This window comes from Grammomys surdaster, unplaced genomic scaffold (assembly GCF_004785775.1).
Source record: "Grammomys surdaster isolate TR1022 unplaced genomic scaffold, NIH_TR_1.0 430, whole genome shotgun sequence".
NCBI lineage: Eukaryota > Metazoa > Chordata > Mammalia > Rodentia > Muridae > Grammomys > Grammomys surdaster.
Window position 1 is genome coordinate 30,500 of NW_021604849.1, and position 19,153 is coordinate 49,652.

General features: G+C 39.0%; 1 protein-coding gene and 2 pseudogenes across 1 annotated transcript; 2 read left to right on the forward strand and 1 right to left on the reverse strand.

Annotated features, from left to right (window-relative positions):
• Positions 1-1,222: 1,222 nt before the first annotated feature.
• LOC114632826 (zinc finger and SCAN domain containing protein 4C-like) lies at positions 1,223-5,773 on the forward strand. The gene is made up of 3 exons (XM_028781426.1): positions 1,223-1,618; positions 4,555-4,714; positions 4,806-5,773. The coding sequence occupies exons 1-3, from the start codon at positions 1,223-1,225 to the stop codon at positions 5,771-5,773; spliced, it is 1,524 nt and encodes a 507-aa protein (XP_028637259.1).
• Positions 5,774-5,920: 147 nt separating this feature from the next.
• Positions 5,921-8,403, forward strand: LOC114632827 (annotated as a pseudogene).
• Positions 8,404-12,328: 3,925 nt separating this feature from the next.
• Positions 12,329-18,109, reverse strand: LOC114632828 (annotated as a pseudogene).
• Between the last annotated feature and the right edge of the window lie 1,044 nt (positions 18,110-19,153).

Consider the following 19,153-nt stretch of genomic DNA (forward strand, 5'->3'; position numbering starts at 1 on the left):
ATCTGACTTTTGTGAAGAGGTTCAGAACTCTTTTGAAATAAGGCCACAGTATAAGGTTTTTGAGGTTACTCCCTCAGCTCCTGAATTTTAGGACACAGGACCTAACAATTAGAATGCCTGGAGAGGATGGCCCAAGCCTTTAATCCCAGCATAGAGGAAACAGAAACAGGCAGATGTCTGTGAGTCCCTCCACGACATATTGGTCTACATGGAGAGTTCCAAGACAGGCAGCTCTAGTGAGATACTTGCTCAGAAAAATCTAAAAGAAAATGATTCTTCTGAGGGAATCCCAGCACTAGGACGGTAAAAGCCATAAGATTGGAGTACAAGATCATTTTCAACTGCTTAGGGAGTTTGTGAGCAGAAAGTCTAAAAGACACCCTTTTGAGAAAACAGCAAACACAAACACACGCGCACACGCGCACGCGCCCGCACACACACACACACACACACGGAAAAGGAAAAGGAAAGAAAAAGAAGAGAGAACAAATAGTTGATTTTTGGCCACAGCACTTTAATTCCATCCAGACAACGTTTATCAAACATCATATATTTCCTACAAATAAAAATAAAACCCCTGTCTGCTTACAGAGGTGAGCCCTGTTCAGCCTCTGCCTTTTCTTTGTTGTGATTCAGAGACATTCAGAAGGGTGTCTAGCCCTTTGTCTCATTCCACTTCCAAAGGTTTGACCTTGTTCACTGAAGCATCTGGGATCCAAAACTCTCTGGAAATGACAAAAAAAAAAAGTAACAATTTTGGAGTGAGCCATATGTGAGAGCACAGGATCAGAAGGATGGGAGATAAATGCCAATCTTGATATTTCCATCCAGTGGGATAGTGTCTCCTTTGACCACAGTGACATACTATGCTTGCTTAGGATGTGTTCTCCTCACAGGGAAGCATCAAACGTTGCATTAGAGATGCAGAATTAAGATTCTGTCCATGATTCAATCATCAGGGAAGGAATCTTTCCAATATTTTTTTGTTTTTTTATCTTGGTTCTTTTTGCTGATGTAGTAAGGGAGTTGTCAAGTAACTATTAAACGCACTGTGACAGAAATCCAGAAAGCTCAGCTGACCTTTTCCTTTAATTATGTGTCTCTTTTCTTTTTTCTCTATAGCTTTTACACATTCACCAATTGTTGAAATAGGGCCTCAAGTAAGAAGACAAATACCAAATTGCCATAGTTGATTTTTTTTTTTCTGAGGATTCTCATCACAATGGCTTCACGGTGCAGAGAAAACTTTGTGCGCAAGTCATCTTCAAATGATTTTGAATTAGACAATGCAGAGTTCATTCCAACCCAGGCTTCTGCTGTGCACTGGGGAGAAGACATCTCTCACTCACCAGGTGCTCAGTTCAGTGTTTCCCCAAGTAACAATGGCTCCTTGGCAAAGCAGGAGCTGCAAACACTCTGGGAGATGTTTACCTCCTGGTTGCAGCCTGAAAAGCAGAGCAAGGAGCAGATGATTTCTCAACTGGTCTTGGAGCAGTTTCTCCTCACTGGGCACTGCAAGGACAAGTTTGCCTTGACAGAGAAGTGGAAATCCAGTGGCAGAAACATGAGGAGATTCATGGAGAGTCTGACTGATGAGTGCTTGAAACCTCCTGCCATGGTGAGTTCCTGGGGTAAGAAGTGGCTATATGGGAAGGAAAGACAGTCATTTGTAATTGGGAAAAAGTACTAAAAACTTGTAGTTTTTGTTATTAGGGAGATTATTTTCCCCCCTCAAGACCATACCATTACATGCTAGAATATGCAGTACTGTAAATTAGCATGAATAAATCATAGAGGATCCCATCAAAGGATTGATGTTTCTAATTAAATGTCGTATATTTGCATGGTTTCAGGGAGACTGGGGACTTGCCATTTGGGCAAGAATTTAAGGGTGGTAGAGGAAATGCCTTCTGTCTGGAGGATGGCTCAGTCAGGGATATACTGATATTGTAATCATGAGAAATGTGTTCAAACCTCCGCTCACATCTAACCATCGGCTCTCAGCACTAGCCTCTGATCCTGTTGGGCCATGAAAAATTGGTGAATCCCAAAAGAACACCAAAGAGCTGAATCCAATGCAGTTGCATTAGGGTCTCTTTATTCAAGCTTTAGCTTGGGACACAGGAGGAATTTGGAGCCCTGAGCCTAGTTTTGGCAAGCATTTATAGAGGCAAGAAAGGGATATCTATCTAGCCTGGTGTACATCTGACTGGGAGGCCATTATGGCCTTTAATGTAATTAGCTGGTGCTGAGAGCTAAACCATAAGCTTAACTTCTGTTTTCCTCCCGATTGATAGATGTTAGGAAGTAAAGTGTTAGGGCAGGCTTGTAACTTGGGGTTGCAGATTTGTTGGAGAATAGCCTGGAAACATGCTAGATGCAGGTTTTGTTGAGGGGTAACCTGGAAACTGGTGCTAGGTACAAGCCTGTTTTTTTAACTTGAGTACAACCTTAGGTCAGCTTCTCTAAGATGGAGTCTGAACCCAAAAGATTTGGTCTATCAATCCCTGTATATAAAAGGCAGAATCTGGGGATTGAAATGACTATCTGGCTTTCCAAATTGGCTAATACATGTGAGTATGATACCCTGTCTAGAAAACTGAGGTTGTACAATAGCAGAGTAAGGATTCTGATGTTGAAATATTGCTCTCACATCCATACACAATAGTGACACTGTCATAAGAAATGCCTTGATGAACACTGGTGCTTCAGTGCAAATTATCAAACTTTGAAAGTTTTAATGTAAATGTAAATACATTGAATCCTCTTCCAGGGTCTTGAGTTGCATAATTCTCAGTCAGTGACAGACATTACCATGGTGGAGACATGTTTCAGTTTTAATTTGGGGATCCAAGGGGTTTCAGATTAAAGTTTTCTTGTTAAGGACATCTGTGATCAAGGATACTTGTCTAGGGCTAGTATTCCGTGGGTGGGACAAAAATATATATACACATCAGAGATAAAGCCCCATACAGTGTAAGATATCATTGTTATGGAAATCACTTCTTTTTGTTTTATGTAGTTTAGTTTTGATTTCAGTTTGTCTGTAGGGTTTTGTTTTTCCCATTTGAAGTATGGTTTCATAGTGTAGCCCAGGCTGGCCAAGAACTCATGTCTAAAACATTATCCCTCTTCTATGTGTGGGAACTGTCCTCTCCCCACTGTTTGTTTGAGTTTTCATTTCAGTTTGTTTTATTCCTTGTTCACACTTGGGCTTTGTTTTCAATTAGAATTTCACTGTTGAAACTAAATTCCAAGCAAACTGCTGCCATAATCTCCTGTCATGTTCCTAAGAGCAGAGGCAGTGAGCATCCTATTCGGACATGAAGGTGTTGGACTTGATTCAGACAGGTGTGAGTTTTGTTAAGGGCTCAGTAATAAATTACAAAACTCCCCCTTCCCCAAATTAAAGCTTTATTGTTAAGGACATCTTTGGTCACAGATCATTGGTGTCATGGGAGGGACAAAAAATATGTAAGTATTAGAAATAAAGCCCACTCACACAGAAAAGTGAAGTTGACTGATAGGGAGGGACCACTTAAAGACTAATGGCTAGAGGTTGGAGATGGGAAAGCTTTAGCTACTTCAGAAGGATTATGGAGCATCACAAAGTTCCAAGACAGAAAGTAACAGTTGCCTGAGGATTCCAGGGAGAAAATAATAATCACCGGTAGTTAAGCCTACTGAATGACTGAGAGTAAAGACCATCACCTAAATTGTTGGTTGAATTAAGCAAGCTTTGTTTTCTCTCACACAGTGCCATCTCTCTTAAATGGGCTTTGCGAAATAACTGAAGAAAGAGACAGTGGGGTTTATATAGTTTAAAGTTTGGCAAGACCAGAGGGTTTCTAAGATTTGGGTGCTTTTTGTTTATGTTTATGTAGGAATTCAGTTGAACCTTTCAAAATTTATCTTATCAGGGTGGAAGTTAGGATGAACTTGAGAATGAAAGTGGAAGGCCATGGGGTTCCAAGATAGAAAGTAACAATTGTTTGTCTGAGGCCAAGACACCAAAGTAGTATCTACTGCAGAGTATGTGTGTGTATGTGTGTGTGTATATATATATATATATATCTTCTGAGAATTCCAGACTGAAAATTACAGTCATCTATAGTTAAGTTTATGACATGTACAAGAGTAAATACAATCACACAATTTTTTCCTTGAATTAAGCAAGCTCTATTTTACGTCAGAAAAGGCTGTTTCTCAAAAGTTAGCTTTGAGAAAAATAGCAGTGAACCCACAGACAATAGGGTTTATATAGCTTTAAAAACTGCAGGACTAGCGGGAATCCAAGATTTGGAGGCCGTTTTGTTTATGTAGGAATTTGGCTGAACATTTTCAAACTTATCAGGGTAGAGGTCAGGACATGGAGTATAGGCTTCAGAACATGCCAAATTTCAGAAAATGGGTCAAGACATGGTCAAATTCAAGTTTTACTAAAAAACAGCAATGATTCTATTTTGACCTTGTCATAAGGTTTCTAACCTTAAGATAGAGTCAAGCTGGTCCATCACTGAACAGAGGCTAATGGTCACTTGGCTTTGTTTACAGGTTCATGTTGCCATGCATGGGCAGGAAGCCCTCTTTTCTGAGAACATGCCCTTAAAAGAAGTCATCACACATTTGGAGCAACAGAAAGCAGCAACCACTCCAACACGAGAGAAGGCAAGGGCACTCTTGGAGATTCCCAAAGATATGTTCTTGGTAACAGGTGAGTCAAGAGGCTGGACAGGAGAGGCATGTTGTGATGTTGTGTGGATCCCTGCTTGCGCACAGTTTCACCAACTGTCTTATTTTCACAGGACCTGAAAATACAGAAGATGGCTGCCAAACTCCATGGAATGCTAGTGTGGGAAATGGCAGTGTTGATAGTAGTAGAACCCCGAGGGATTCCCTTCTCACATTCCAGAGAGTGCAGCATACGGAACTTGAAGAGGGGGATGTTTCTTATAGAATCCCACAGGTTGTCAGAAGAGCAAGTCAGGGCACCTCCAGATCCCAGGAAATGTCCCTGAGGGTATCTTCTTCTGAAGATGTCCTTATGGAGGTACAACCAGTGTTTCTTTCCCTGACAGAGCAGGCTGAGGACACTGGGGATGGCCACAATACTACTGATATAAGTGGTGATATTATTAGTCTCACAAATGAGGGAGGTTCCATTTTCATTATCCAAAGAGAGCAATATTCTGAGCCTGATGTGGAAAGTGTTTCTTATGAAGTGCCTCAGGATTTAAGAATAGCAATGTGCGGTACCTCCAGGTCCCTAGAAGAGTCCCTGTGGGCAGCTTCTTCTGAAGTTGTCTCTATGGAGGTACCAGGCTTCCTCTCCAGGCGAGAGCAGCCTACTCCTAAGCCTGTCCCTCTTTTCCAGCATCATGAGGCAAATTCCACCTTTGAGGGTTACCAAGAGAGACTCCAGAGAGACCCCAAACCATACAAATGTGGGGAATGTCCCCGAACCTTCAAATATCCTCGCAACCTCTCCATCCACCAGAAAACACACAGGAAGGAGAGGCCATTTTTCTGTAAGGAGTGCCAGATAGGCTTTTACCATGAATCAGAACTTCGAGTTCATGAGATCATACACAAGGCAGAGAAGCCTTTCATATGCGGTATATGTGGAAGGGCCTTCAGATACGAGACCAATCTGCAGGCTCATGAGAGAATTCACACAGGAGAGAAGCCTTACTCCTGCTCCCTGTGTAATAGTACCTTCCGCCAGTCATCCACATACCACTGTCACCTGAGGAAGTTCCACAAATCAGAATGAACTGTGGGCCTTCCTCACCAGAGGCTAGCAGGGTTTCAGCCTCAGTGTCTCATGTGCACATGAAGAAGCATTGTAGCTTTTCAGTAGGAGTTAGCCAGTGAAGTTGTTTCATTTAACACTCAGATTGTTTCTTCCATGTGTTGTTCCATGCCATTGGCATGTGAAGGTAAAAATGAGGTTTTTATCAGTTTGTTCACCAAAGGTTTTCAAGTGCCTAAATACTGGCTGTTATCTGATTTCCCAGTAGTAAATAAATGTTGATGGTTTTGTTTCTCCTGTGTGTTTTGTTTCTTGTGTGTTTGTGTATCCGGGTGCCAGTGTGTGGGACTATTGTGCCTTACCTTCCACCTTATTTGAGACAGAGTCTTTCTTGTTTAACAATTTGTTCTCCAGGCAAGGGGACCCTGAAGAGCATACACTTCATTCTCCACAGTTCTTAGGAAGCTGAGATCAAACAAATGTCTCTGCTCCTGAATCTGCCTTTCAAAAATTTTTATTTTATATGTGTGTGCTTGAGTATATATATTTGCACTTCATCTTTGAAGGAGCCCTTATGTGTCTGTGGGTCCATCAGATCTCCTGCTTTTATTTATGCTAATTTGTTTTCACTAGTACCTGATCTACACAGAATGTGATGTCACCTTGCCAGCTTGACTTGCATTCCTTATTGTATTTCCTTCATTTTGGAGGATGTGTTTCATTTTGCATAAAGTTTGGACATTTCTGAGTTTGTTAGTAGGAAATTTATCCAAGTGTGAATTCATTCTTTATTTGTTTTATGTTTTAGATTTTTTTTTCAAATTTAGTTTTAAATATTTTCTATATCACAGAGATGTGTCAGAGGATAAGAGTTTTTAGGATTTTTTTTTTCAAATTTAGTTTTAAATATTTTCTATATCACAGAGATGTGTCAGAGGATAGGAGTTTTTAGGATTTTTTTTCAAATTTAGTTTTAAATATTTTCTTTATGGCAGAGTCATGTCAGAGGATAAGAGTACATAGTGCTCTTACGTTGGATCTGAGTTTAATGCCTAGCTCCTGCCAGTGGCTCACAAATGTCTATAAATTCAACTGTAGGAGATCTCATGCCTATGGTCTCTGTTGATCCTCATATTTACATGTAACCTCCTCCAGCAAAATAATTAAAAACAAAATAAGTCTTAGATGCAATTAATCTTTATAAAATGTGAATGTTTAGCCACTCGTTGTAAATATGATTATCAAATATTTTCTGTTGTTTCTTTTGATGGATTTTGAATTTTGGTTATGTTAATTTATGAAATAATGGCATGTTTTAAAAAGTCTCTCTTTGAAAAAAATGATTAGTATTTAGTCAAAACTAATGAAAACTTTTATTTTTTTTTAAGATAGGGTTTCTCTGCATGTAGCCTGGCTTTTCTATAAGTGACTTGGTAGTCCAGGTTATCCTCAAATTCATTGGTCTGTCTGTCTCTGCCTCTGCCTCTTGTGTGCTAGCATTAAGGCTTATGCCAATGCATCTAGTGAAAATACTAATCTTTAGGAAACATATCTGTTACTTTCCATTTAAATAACAGAGAACATCTACTTCTATAAAGAACAAAATTTTAGACATTTCTTCACTGAGAGAGTGACATAAATACAATGAAGTAGTGACTTTTATTTAAACTAACTTCTTTAAATAATGCACACTCATAATGTATTTCTATGATCTCATGACCCTATTAATTTAATTTTCAAATAGGAATAGAAGTGGTTACTACAAACTTGGCAATGGGGATTTTCCATTCCCCTCAGATTTCAATGGAAATGCTTAGCAATTCCTCAATACTGTTGTATGTCCTTTTCCTATTTACTGGGAAGCACTTAATGCCCAAAGACCTGATTATAAAGCAAATGACTTTTGCCAATTACCTGTCTATCGTCTCTAGAGGCATTCCACAGACAAGGTTAGATTTTGGATTTAAGAATTTCCTGGGCTCTATTGGATGTAAATTGATGCTGAATAACAAGGGTGATGTCCATGCATGCCATGTGTATACTGACTAGCTTCCAAGAAATCACAGTCAGCCCCAGCAACACCAGGTGAATGAAGCTTCAGCACAGAGCCACCAAGTACACTGGTCCCTCTTAGTCACAGAGGTGGCTTGCGCACTTGCTTCTAAACATCTTGACTCTAGCAAGATGTCAGGGTTTCTTGTGTCAGGCCCCAAGTACAACAAAAATATGACTTAGCAGGTTGAGTTATTGGTATTGCTCGTTGCTTGCTTTGGGCAATGTAGCAACTGCAGCCAATATGTTGTGCCTTTCTTATGGACTGTGTCTGGGACTCATGTCCTGCTCAAGTGTCTTCATGGTGTATATCCTCTACAGATGGAAGAGAAAAGTAAAGTATATCTACAGTACTCAGTATTTTCTGAAAGTCCTCTGAGGACAAAGCCACACAAATTACCCTTATCCTGCTGTGCATATATGCCAGCTCTTACTCATTCTCTTCTATTGTGATCATCTTTACAACCTACCCCAAATATCCAGTGCTAAGGAGAGTTAAGTATACTTATATTATGCTTTCCCACATTTTGTCCCTTTGGTGTTATTAGCAATAGGAAGTTGAGTTCCAGCCTGTTTTACCCTGCTGTGGTAAAAGATAGCTATCTTCAAGTGTGGCATGAATCATGGTTGTCCCTTTTACCCCTAAATATGCATAATCTCTTTATCTGTTGTAGGATGCTAAGACAATAGTATGGAAACATTGAGCTTCCATTAGCTGGCTTTTTCAGTGTGGAGTACTCACTAGCCACTTGATCATAGCATTTTCCTTACGGACTTTACTATCCAATAATGTATAATTTTTCAAATTAATCTATCTATGAAAATATATAGGTTTATCACATACAAAATTTTAACATGAAATTAAACAATATGTAAATGAAGATGATAAATTATAAGGAGGAGAGAAAACACGATGGTTCAGGAAAGTGTGCGTGTGCGTGTGTGTGTGTGTGTGTGTGTGTGTGTGTACATCTTCATTTTTATTTTACATGTATGGGTATTTTTCCTGCATGTATGTCTTAAGACATGGATAAAATACCCGAAAAGGCCAGAAAAGGGTGTTGACCCCTTAGGAGTGAAGTTACTCATAATTTTGAGCAACTATTGAATGCTGAAAATAAACCCTGGATCTTCTAGATGATCACGCCATGCTTTGAAGCTCTGAGCAGCTTTCCAGCTCCAGGCTGCTGTTCTCATATGAAGACACTGCAATCCTCCAGATGTCACCATTGGCCTGAAAATGTTCTAAAAATTATGGAAATGGAGGTCACCTTAAGAAAATTAGCCTCAGAAAGGCAAATATTACCTTTTCTATTATGTGAACCGGAGTAAAATATGAATTTCTGAGAGGAGGAAAAGATCCAGTGTGGAGGAAATGGGAACATCGATGAGATGCTGAAGGGATGAATATGACACAGGCACATAATGCACGTATATGAAAACACCACATTGTGATCCCTTAGTATGTACAGTTAATATACTCTTGACATTAAAAAGTAATTAAAACCTGTCACCTTAGCCCTGGGGCCCACTCGGTTCATTTTACTCCTATATCAATCTTCCTGAGTCCAGTAACATCCACTTTCTAGAAGGTGCATCAAAATACTTTAACTGTGTAAAATCATGTTTCTGGTATATATTTATTTCTTCAAGAAAAATATTTCTGGCTTCTTCCTTTCTCCAGAGAAGTTATATTGCTAACATATTTAATTTATAATAACTTTTCCTAGAAAACTTTTGTTTGTGGAAAGAAAAAAAAAACAGTTTTGTATGTGATCATCTGGTCCCCTGGAGTATGCACATCCTAATAACCCAAGTACTTCCCATTGAGCAGCTAAGAGCTGCATCACCCCCGTGGTGAGAAGAGGCGTGTTAATAGATGAAACCACACAAGGGAAAGTTCCAATTCTGGCTTTGCTGCTGTTCTTAAGAGGCATTGACATACTGTTTTCTAAACCGTGACACCACTAATCCAGGAGCATCAGGCTCAAGTGTGTGTACATGGTCTGTATCGACACTTTTAAGATTATTTCATTCAGATATCTCATTTTCAGTTTTATTTTAGTTTTCCCATTTCACAAAAACTGGTCATTTTTTTATTATTTTTCTTTCTATAAACCTGAACATTGTTTTAAATCTTCTTTGATTTAATTCTTAGCCTCTTGTCTACTGAATTATCTGTGAGCTTTCTTTGCATATTACAGAAATTATTATTTGATGTCCAGCTCCAAAACATCTGAGGATGTTGTTCTCATTTTGTATATCTTCTGGGCAGTAGTTTGTCTTATCTTATGGAATCTGTTTTCCAGTAAATAAAATTCGGATGTAAACATATTCTAAAGAAAGAAGGTTGCTAAATACTACATTTAATCCTGGCTTAGATTTCCACCAGAATGCTTTCTTTTCCTTTGCCACAAAAGGTAGCATTGTGATTATTGGAAAATGTGAAAGTTGCTAAGACATGAGATAATGTCACTACATGGATATAATAATCTGGATTTGACAATTCAACTGGGTTTATATGGTGTAATGCTGGTTTGGGGAGGAAATTATTTTGTAAGTTCTTCTTTGTAGCATATAGTGTAAACCGTGCTAGGTATGGGTCCTAGGACACTGCATTTGTAAGGCAAGCATTCTGCCTTCAGAATGTCCCCACAGCCAGAACAGTGTCTCATCTAGTCTGAATAAAGTTGAATGAGAAAAGTTTTTATTCACTTTTCGCAATTTTTTGACAATCTTGAAATAATCTCACAGATTTTTAAAAATTGAACGATTAGCAAAAATAGCAACATGTCTCAATTTGATCTATAGAAAACACTGAAGTACTGCTATAAATTTAGCAGAAGCATCTTAAAACTGTGAAATTTGGAAACCAAAGTTACCTTTAATTAAAGCCATAGAGCAAAATCAGGCTCACACACTAAGTTTGTAAGCTTACCAGGATACCAAGAGTTGCCCACAAACCACACAAACAGCATTCATAGTCTAAGAGGGATGATTTCTTGAATGTACACCCTAATACTTATTGATAAGGACAGCTGATATTTACAATGTGCACAACTGAGAATGCACTATTTACAGTTACACAGAGGCGTGCCAGTTTCCTAGGGATCACACAGTGCCTGAAAATGGTGACAGATCACCCATCACTTAAATCAACAGTTTCAAGTAGAAAATGTTCCTTTTTTCCCACAATTGTAATAGTTACATGAAAATGTTTGTAAAAACATAAATCCCCTTTTAAAAAGTGATGTGTACAGGTTAAGTGCAGTACAAGTTAAGGCAGTACTAAAAATGTATTCCTGATAACTGGAGGTCTCAAGACAATATTGATTAAACCTTTCTGACTACCTCTCCACTCTCACATGCTCAAAAGTTGTAAATTACTTCATTCTTAAGGTAAAACAGTTACTAGCAACTAGGAGGGGACAATGGGAAACTGGTAGGGAAAGGGAAAAATTAAGTTAGATTTTGCCTGAAATGTCTTCAGATCACAAACTAGAGCATTATTAGTTACTCTTAGTCTTAAGTATATCAAACAAATAATATAATTTATCTTTCTTAATTCACAATCTGCTGTTACTTGGAATAATTTCAGTATTGGAAAACTGTCAAAAATAACTTTGTAAGCTATACAAGGGTCTGTCAATTGCATTTTCCAGTGTTTTAAGAACTTTTAAAAGAACTGTAAGACAGATGATAAATGACTTTTTATTTGTGCTTCTGATTCTTTTAACACAAATCACTTCAACAAATATGTAAGCTATAGCAGATTATGCATTTGATCACAGCACTTTGATTTAAGCCTAAAACAGATCCAGACGGTCTAAAGTCGTGTATAAGATCCAAGAATTTGCCTACTGGTTTCTGGGCAGCCTTCTCTCTAATCAGAATCTGTTATTCTTCAGCTGCAGATGAGACAAGGCACAATTATTGTAAACGGAGAACTGTTGTAAAAACAGGATAATATTCTTAAATTAAGATCATTATTCTCATTCAATTGAAACGACTCTCCCGCATCAATACCAACCAACCACAGCTCCCAGGGTCTAAACCACCAGCCTGGCAGCACTTAGGGAGGGATCCAGGGCTTCAGCTGAATACTAAGAGTGGAGGTCCCTGCTTGGCATAGGTGGAAGAAGAGAGATCCTTGACCTCATGAAGGCTGGACGCCCCAGGGGGTGGGAATTTTGAGGGTGGGGAGGTGGGAGTTGGGGGGGTAGGTAGCGGTTACATCCGCAGAGAAAAAGGAGGAGGGGTGAGGGGATAGGGGGTTCCTGGGTGGGTGGGGGATGGGGTAAGGGGACAACATATGAAATGTGAATAAAACATCCAATAAAAAAAAAAAAAGAAAAGACTCTCCCAAGTGTCTTCTAACTTGGAAGTGTCTTCCAAGTTTCTAGAGGATGTATTTTGTTGACCTCTTAATTTCATAAATTAACTTTCCTTTGATTCCATTATATGATGTTTGTTACAGCTTTGTTTTACAACTTGGTTTAGATTTATATACAACTCTGCACATGTTTACAAATTACTGCTAAAGAGCATACTCTTCAAGACAGTGTTTGTAAACACATGACCAATGTAAGGAAAGCACTTCACATTTCCCATCAGGCTTTTCTCTTTTCTTTGTTTTGGAGATTCGTAGGTAGTTTCAGACCTGGTTAGTGATGGAAGTGAGGGAGGCACTTAGCATTTGCTTAGCATTTGACTTGTGCTTGTCTGTGAACCTTGTAACATCTGTAGCACTTTAGAAGAGCTCAGCAGAGATAGCAGGCGGAAGAGTCTGGATATGATGCCGGCTTTTGACCTGTATTTCAGCAGGATCTCTTGTACTCAAGGTCTTCAGGGAACAGGCTTTTCCCCGTTTTTTTTATCTGCTTTGAAGGTAGTCACTAGAACCTCTTCTCTAATGTCCTTCTATAGTTCTTCTGTGTCCTGTATGAAATATTTATCCTCACTTTGCTGCTGATTCTTTTTTCTTTTTTTTTTCTTTTCTTCTTTTCTTTGTAGATGGTCCAGATGGTGAAGCTCCCTCTCCTTTTTCTTTATCATGATCTGGAAACTTTTGATCATTAGAAATCAGTTCCTGGGACTTCAGAAGTGAAGATCTTTCTTCAACTACCCAGTTCCCCCACTCCTCTGCTGGTGCATTCCAGTCTAAGCTGGGATCAGCAGAAAATAAGCCATTTAACTCAGACCATTTGTCATCGATATAGGGTTGATTACGGATAACATCCCACTGATAATCAGAAGTGGTAGACTGAAAAGCTGGCTCACCAGAGAACACAATGCCAGAAAATATTGAGTTCTTTCCCCAGCTTTTATCATCTGCATTATCATCACTGGTGTCTTGAGTCCAAGCAGATGGCTCTGCTTTCCTCTTGACTGCAGAGGCAGGTGGGACAGCATTCCACTTTCCCTCACCTGCTCTCAATGGTGAGGTGAGTTCTTCAGACTATTCACTCCTGCCTCCTCCATTACGATTTTCATTCCATCCTGAAGAATCCTGAATTGTAATATCTCCTTTTCCAGACTTAAAGTTGCAAATTTCAACATGTAGACAAGAATCGCCTTTATTTTTCTTGGAACCAATAGGAAATGATGCAGTTGTAAGTTACTAAGTGGTAGCTGTGATGGTATTTTATATCCCAGGCCTAGTTGAATCCCAGTGAACCAGAACCAGTCAGTACTTTATCACGTTTACGGTGTTGTCGTTTCTCTTTGTGACTAATTTTAGTTTCCCAGGCCCCTTCATCAACTTCCTTTCCATCACGGCACGAACTGTTTGGCCCTGCTTTAGCATCTGACTTTGATTTCTTATTTTTCTTTGACTTTTCATTTCCCTTGTCTGTCTCTGGTGGCTGCTTTGCTGTTATACTTTGGGACGTTCTAACTACTTCATCCTCAGGTACTTTAACAATCAGTCTGTCTGATTTGGGCTTTTCAGGGGGCCTTTTCCGGTTGTTCTTTTGCTCTTGGCTTCTGATACTCTTCTGCGTGCCAGAGTCCTTGGACCAGAGCAGGTGTGGCTGCTTCCATCATCTTGCAGGGCAGGCTCCATTGCTTCTGGCCTGTGCTGGCACAATCAGGAACCCAGCCCTAGCCTAGAAGGAAGAGTCGCAGCAGTGTGAGCACACGGGTGGCCAGCAGCATCAAGCAGCCTCAGTCCTACTTCTGTTCCAGCCCCAGGTCCAGGACCAACTCAGTGCGCACAGAAAACCTAGCTGGAAAACAACTCAAGAATAAACAGAGTGTTTTTTCTACGTGCTGGGCCAGCTTGTTTGGCCAGCTCTTCCCTCCCTTCAGATAGACTCAAGGGATGAAACCCGGGATCACAGAAGAGTCTTGGGAGGTGAGGAGGGCCGCGGAGCACATCTCAGCAGCTCCTGACTCCAGATCGGGGAGGGCCAATTGTTCCCAGTCTGGGGTTTTTTTTTTTTGTTTTTGTTTTTGTTTTTTATAATTTATTTTTTTCTCAAATCGTAATTCATTCACACAGGAGTTATAAACACAGAAAGGCAGGATGTGGGGAAGAGAATGACACTGGAGTGTGGGTGATCAGGAGGAATACAGATATCATCAGAACCAGGTATCGGCTGGGTGAAGGTTCAGGGGACAAGTAGCAGGGAGATGGGACTGGGAGGATGTTTGGATCACACCCTCACAAAAATTAGGAGGAGGGGGTATGGGAAAAGGGGTTTTAGGGGAGAATGGGAGAGGAGATAACATTGACAGGTAAATACGTATAATATCCAATAAAAAAAAAACACACACAGATAAAAGGTCTAAAAAGAAAAAAGAGAGAGAGGGAGAGAGTTTACTTATTTTAAATTATTTTCAAAAGTTTCTAGGAGTTGCTAATTGGCTAAGATCCTATTTTAAGCTCTCCACAAAAGAATTTAAGTCTCTGTTCAATATTCTCAAGAGAGATGTAAATCCTAAATTTCCTGAACAATTAATTGACAAAAGAGAGGTAATCTCACAAAAAGTAGAAGAAGCTATTACTAATCGATATATTATATAGTCTGATTAGTTGTCGGCGGTGCTATAACAGTCCTTTGACAAAAGATTATTAATATAGATTTATATATCCTTAAATAGGGTTTTCACGACTCTCTGAGTGTGGAAGGAGTGACTGTTGGCACTTCTGTCCTGATTTTACAAGAACTCTGAAAAATTGGCTTTAAAAACAAAAGAGGGGAACGATACCCCCACAGAAGGAGTCCCCCTGAAATACTCTCCATCATGCCTTGTTCACTTTTATCTCTCTAAAGCTGAAAGCTCTTGGCAAATCTGCTGCTGACTGCCTCTGGCACCACTGAGGCCAACAAAACTTTGCCACAGATATGAGGAAGGACCCTCTTACCCTTAAAGGGAATGGCCCAGACTCAGTTCCCTTATGGGGCCAAGGATTGATATGCCTGTCTGATACCACAGAAGGCACAGCTAACTGGCTACCAAAAAGATTAATGAAAAAAATAGGTACCCTCACAAAGCCAGGCACAACCATAAATACGATGAATAACAATTTACATCCAGGGAAAAGAAATGTCCCTGAGAATTCCCTTCTTTTTTCTTTCCAGGTAAATTTTTTTTTTTTTTTTTAAGATTTTTCAAGTCCTGGAACTCACTCTGTAGACCAGGCTGACCTCAAACTCAGAAATCTGCCTGCCTTTGCCTCCCAAGGCAGATTAAAGGCATGTGCCACCACCGCAGCTGGCCTTGCTGCTGCTAATTCTAGGAGGACACAGGGCATCTTGGCCTTAGTATCTCCAGATGCAGCTGCTAAGTGGCATTAGCACCAGGTCCTGTTGTTGTTCCCTGGTGGAACAATGGTTGCTGTAGCTGCGCACACAGAGGCCTGCTGGGTAGTGTCTGTAATTTAGTTTTCTTAAATCTTCAGATATTATATTTAGAAAGGAGAATCCCAACATTTAATGTACTTAGTGAAATCTGTTCCTTATGCATGCCTATGTACGCCTGGACTTAAAGTTCACAGCAGCCTCAGTCATCATAGCTCTTGATAAGAGGGTCTACCCACCAATTGTCAATACAAATTGTTCAGTATTCATACAATAGAGTGGTCTAAAGCATGAAAATCAATAGAGTGACACACACTTTAGGAGAGGAGGTCAAGGAATCCAAGAGAGCAAAGTACAAAGAGGAGGACCCAGAGAGGAGGACCCAGAGAAGCACCAAGATCCCAGAATACATGTTAAAATTCACTAAATCAGGGTTCCTTTAGTTTTTTAAAAGTAAAAAGTTGAAGATGCCCTCCTTGAAGAAGCCACACTCCTTATCTTTGATAAATCTTATTTTCTTCCCAAGTGATCTTATTTTAGTTATACTTAAAATCTTTATTATGAAATTCTTCAAAAGCTTTGCTGAAAAGAAAGAAGTAAGAAAAAAGGAATAAAGGAGGGAAAGAATGAGGAAAGAAGGAGGGAGTGAAGAAGAGAAAGAGACGGGGAGAGTTGGCAGACTAGGTAGAGTGGGAAAACGGAACTCTGTTATGGTTTCAAGAGTAGGGACTTGCCAGAGTCTACTGTCTCCGGTCCTCCCTAAGCTGTGTGATCCTCTTCCTCCCATAAGCTACTACAGAGTCTCTGTAATACCTGATACTACCTCATTTGTTCGTTCCTTCCTTCACATTGCCTCTGTCACTTTGAACATCTCTATGTCGTTTACCTTATGTCTAGCTCTTCTTGTATGTCTTTTTCCAGTTTTTAGTTTTAAAATGATTTAGTTGGATTCTATTTTATTCTTTACTGATGGTACATGCAAGGCCTTGCAATAGTTGGAAAAGCCATGAGCTACATCCCCATCTTTTTTTTTTTTTTTTTCCGAGACAGGGTTTCTCTGTATAGCCCGGGCTGTCCTGGAACTCACTCTGTAGACCAGGCTGGCCTCGAACTCAGAAATCCGCCTGCCTCTGCCTCCCAAGTGCTGGGATTAAAGGCGTGCGCCACCACCACCCGGTGACTACATCCCCATCTTATGTTAAATAGCTTGATGTGCTTGTAGTCTTTTCACTCCTCCGCCTCTTTCTCTTCCTCCTCCTCAATAAATACATCTGGATAGGAAAGCATTCTATTTTTTGTGTCTTAATAACTAGATCACAGGAATTAGTGGAATTAGAATACTGGTAATAGTAAATTAAATTGCCTTATCAATGATAGAATTATAGCATGATTTTTCTACCAAAAAAAGGTAACTTTAAGGATGCTTGAAGATTTAGGAAAATTCAATGAATTACAAATAAGGAGTAATTGCATATTTGATGTATGTTAAGGAATATGTTTAATATCTTTGTACTTTTTCTATTCTGAATTATGACAGAGATTTTTCCTGATTCGATTTTTATGTTTATTGAATATAGCCCCAAATTTATTGTTATATGAATCCAGCTCATGTGTTATCTACAAGAATAAACAGATACAGTGTTCTTGTAATGTGAAATTTATCTAATTGAACGTGTCCACATCTGGAAAATAGACACAGGTATATTTGGCTTTCTCTATTACTGTCAAGGCTACTGTCTAGAGTTTCAGAAGCTATCATATAGCTGCCTAATGTCAGGGATTATTGCTAATAAGTGAAACCAAACCAAAACAACAACAAATCTCTACCATATTATATGCCTAGCTAATATCCTTCTATATTTTTCTTACAGGCAAAAATATAAAGTTGTCATTATGACCCTAAATTCAGTATCACTAAATTATAAATCAAAGTCAGGTTTGACTTTAATTGACCACCATCAGTGTAGCCGCACCATACACCATGGCCAGAACTTCTCATATATTAAATACAATCCTTTTGTATTTAAGATGAGAACTAATTTCAAACTACAAATATTTATCATGTTAACCATTGTGATTATACAGTTGATTCATGTGAATCATAATCCTGATGTTTTGTGGCTGATCTGCAGAACATTTTCATCACAAACACAAGACTCTGTGTCCTTGAACAAGTATCTATCACTTTCACATTGTATTCCTGTCTATCATCATTCTAATATCTTTAAATTTTTCATTACATAATTTATTTATTGTTTGGGAGGCACATCTGTACAGAAGACAGCTTACATGTGTGGAGGTTAGAAGATATGTTTTGAGACTGTGTCTGTCCTTCCATGATTGGGACCCTGGATTGAACTTTGGTCATTGGGCTTCTTGAAAGTCACCTTAACCTGCTGAGCAGTCTTGCTGACTTCATCATTTTAGTTGATGTGTATTTGTAGTTGATCACTGTAATTTCAACAGCTAAATGGAATCGTAAATCAGCATCAGTGGTCATAGCACTTAACACAGGGTCTCTTGTGGTTATCTATGTTTTAGAATGTGCCAACTTTCATCTTTGAGGATAAATGCTTCATCATTGTTTGTGTACACTATGTTGTCTTCATGCATGTCTTTGTGGAGTGATTGCATCCTTCAGACGTTGGAATGATTCTGCTATGGGAGTGATTATAAAGGTACCTCTTGTAGACTCTGATTTTATTCTTTTTTACTTGTAGTTTAATGGCACATTGTCCTATTATCCTCCCCTTGATTCTTCAATACCTGCTTCCTCTTATCTCTTTTCTGATTTTGTAGCCCATAACCATGTTCTCTTAACACTTATAAACATATGGACATGTCCATATGTTTCATGTCCATGTGATTCATGTCCTTGTTTCAGAAAGAACATGTTCTATCACTCTGTGTGTCATCTTGTTGAGTTCTTTTCAAGTTCATCTAGTCCTTGAAAATTTCATGATTTAATTTTCCTTTACAGATGAACAAAATTCCTCTGTGTCTACGTAGCACACTTCCATTGTCTGCTGATGAACCTCTAGGATGAACACAGCTTCTTTACTATTGTGAATAAAACAGCTGTTTACATGGATGTGCAGTATCTTTATGGTGGACATAGAGTCCTTGGAGTATAGGACCAAAATTATATATCTGGTTTGTATTGTAATCCTACCTATATTTTATTAAGAAACCTTTGTACTTATCTCTGTAACGAATATAGTATTTTCCCCCTCAAACCATACAGATTGATGATTGTTTTGCAATATCATCATCAGTATGTGTTAGTGTCTATTCTCTTGATGTTCATCATTCTAAGGGGGGTGTAATGGAATCTCAACATATTTGTAATTTTTATTCCCCTTGTAGCTAAATATGTTGAACATTTTAAAAAGGAATTTACTACCTATTTGTGCTTCATTCATAAAAAAAAAAAATCTTTCCTATTTCCCATTGACTTGAAAGTTGTTGCAAAGACTGTTTAATCTTTAATTTTCTTTATACAATCTAGGTTTTATATTCCTTGTTAAAGTACAGAAGTCAATGA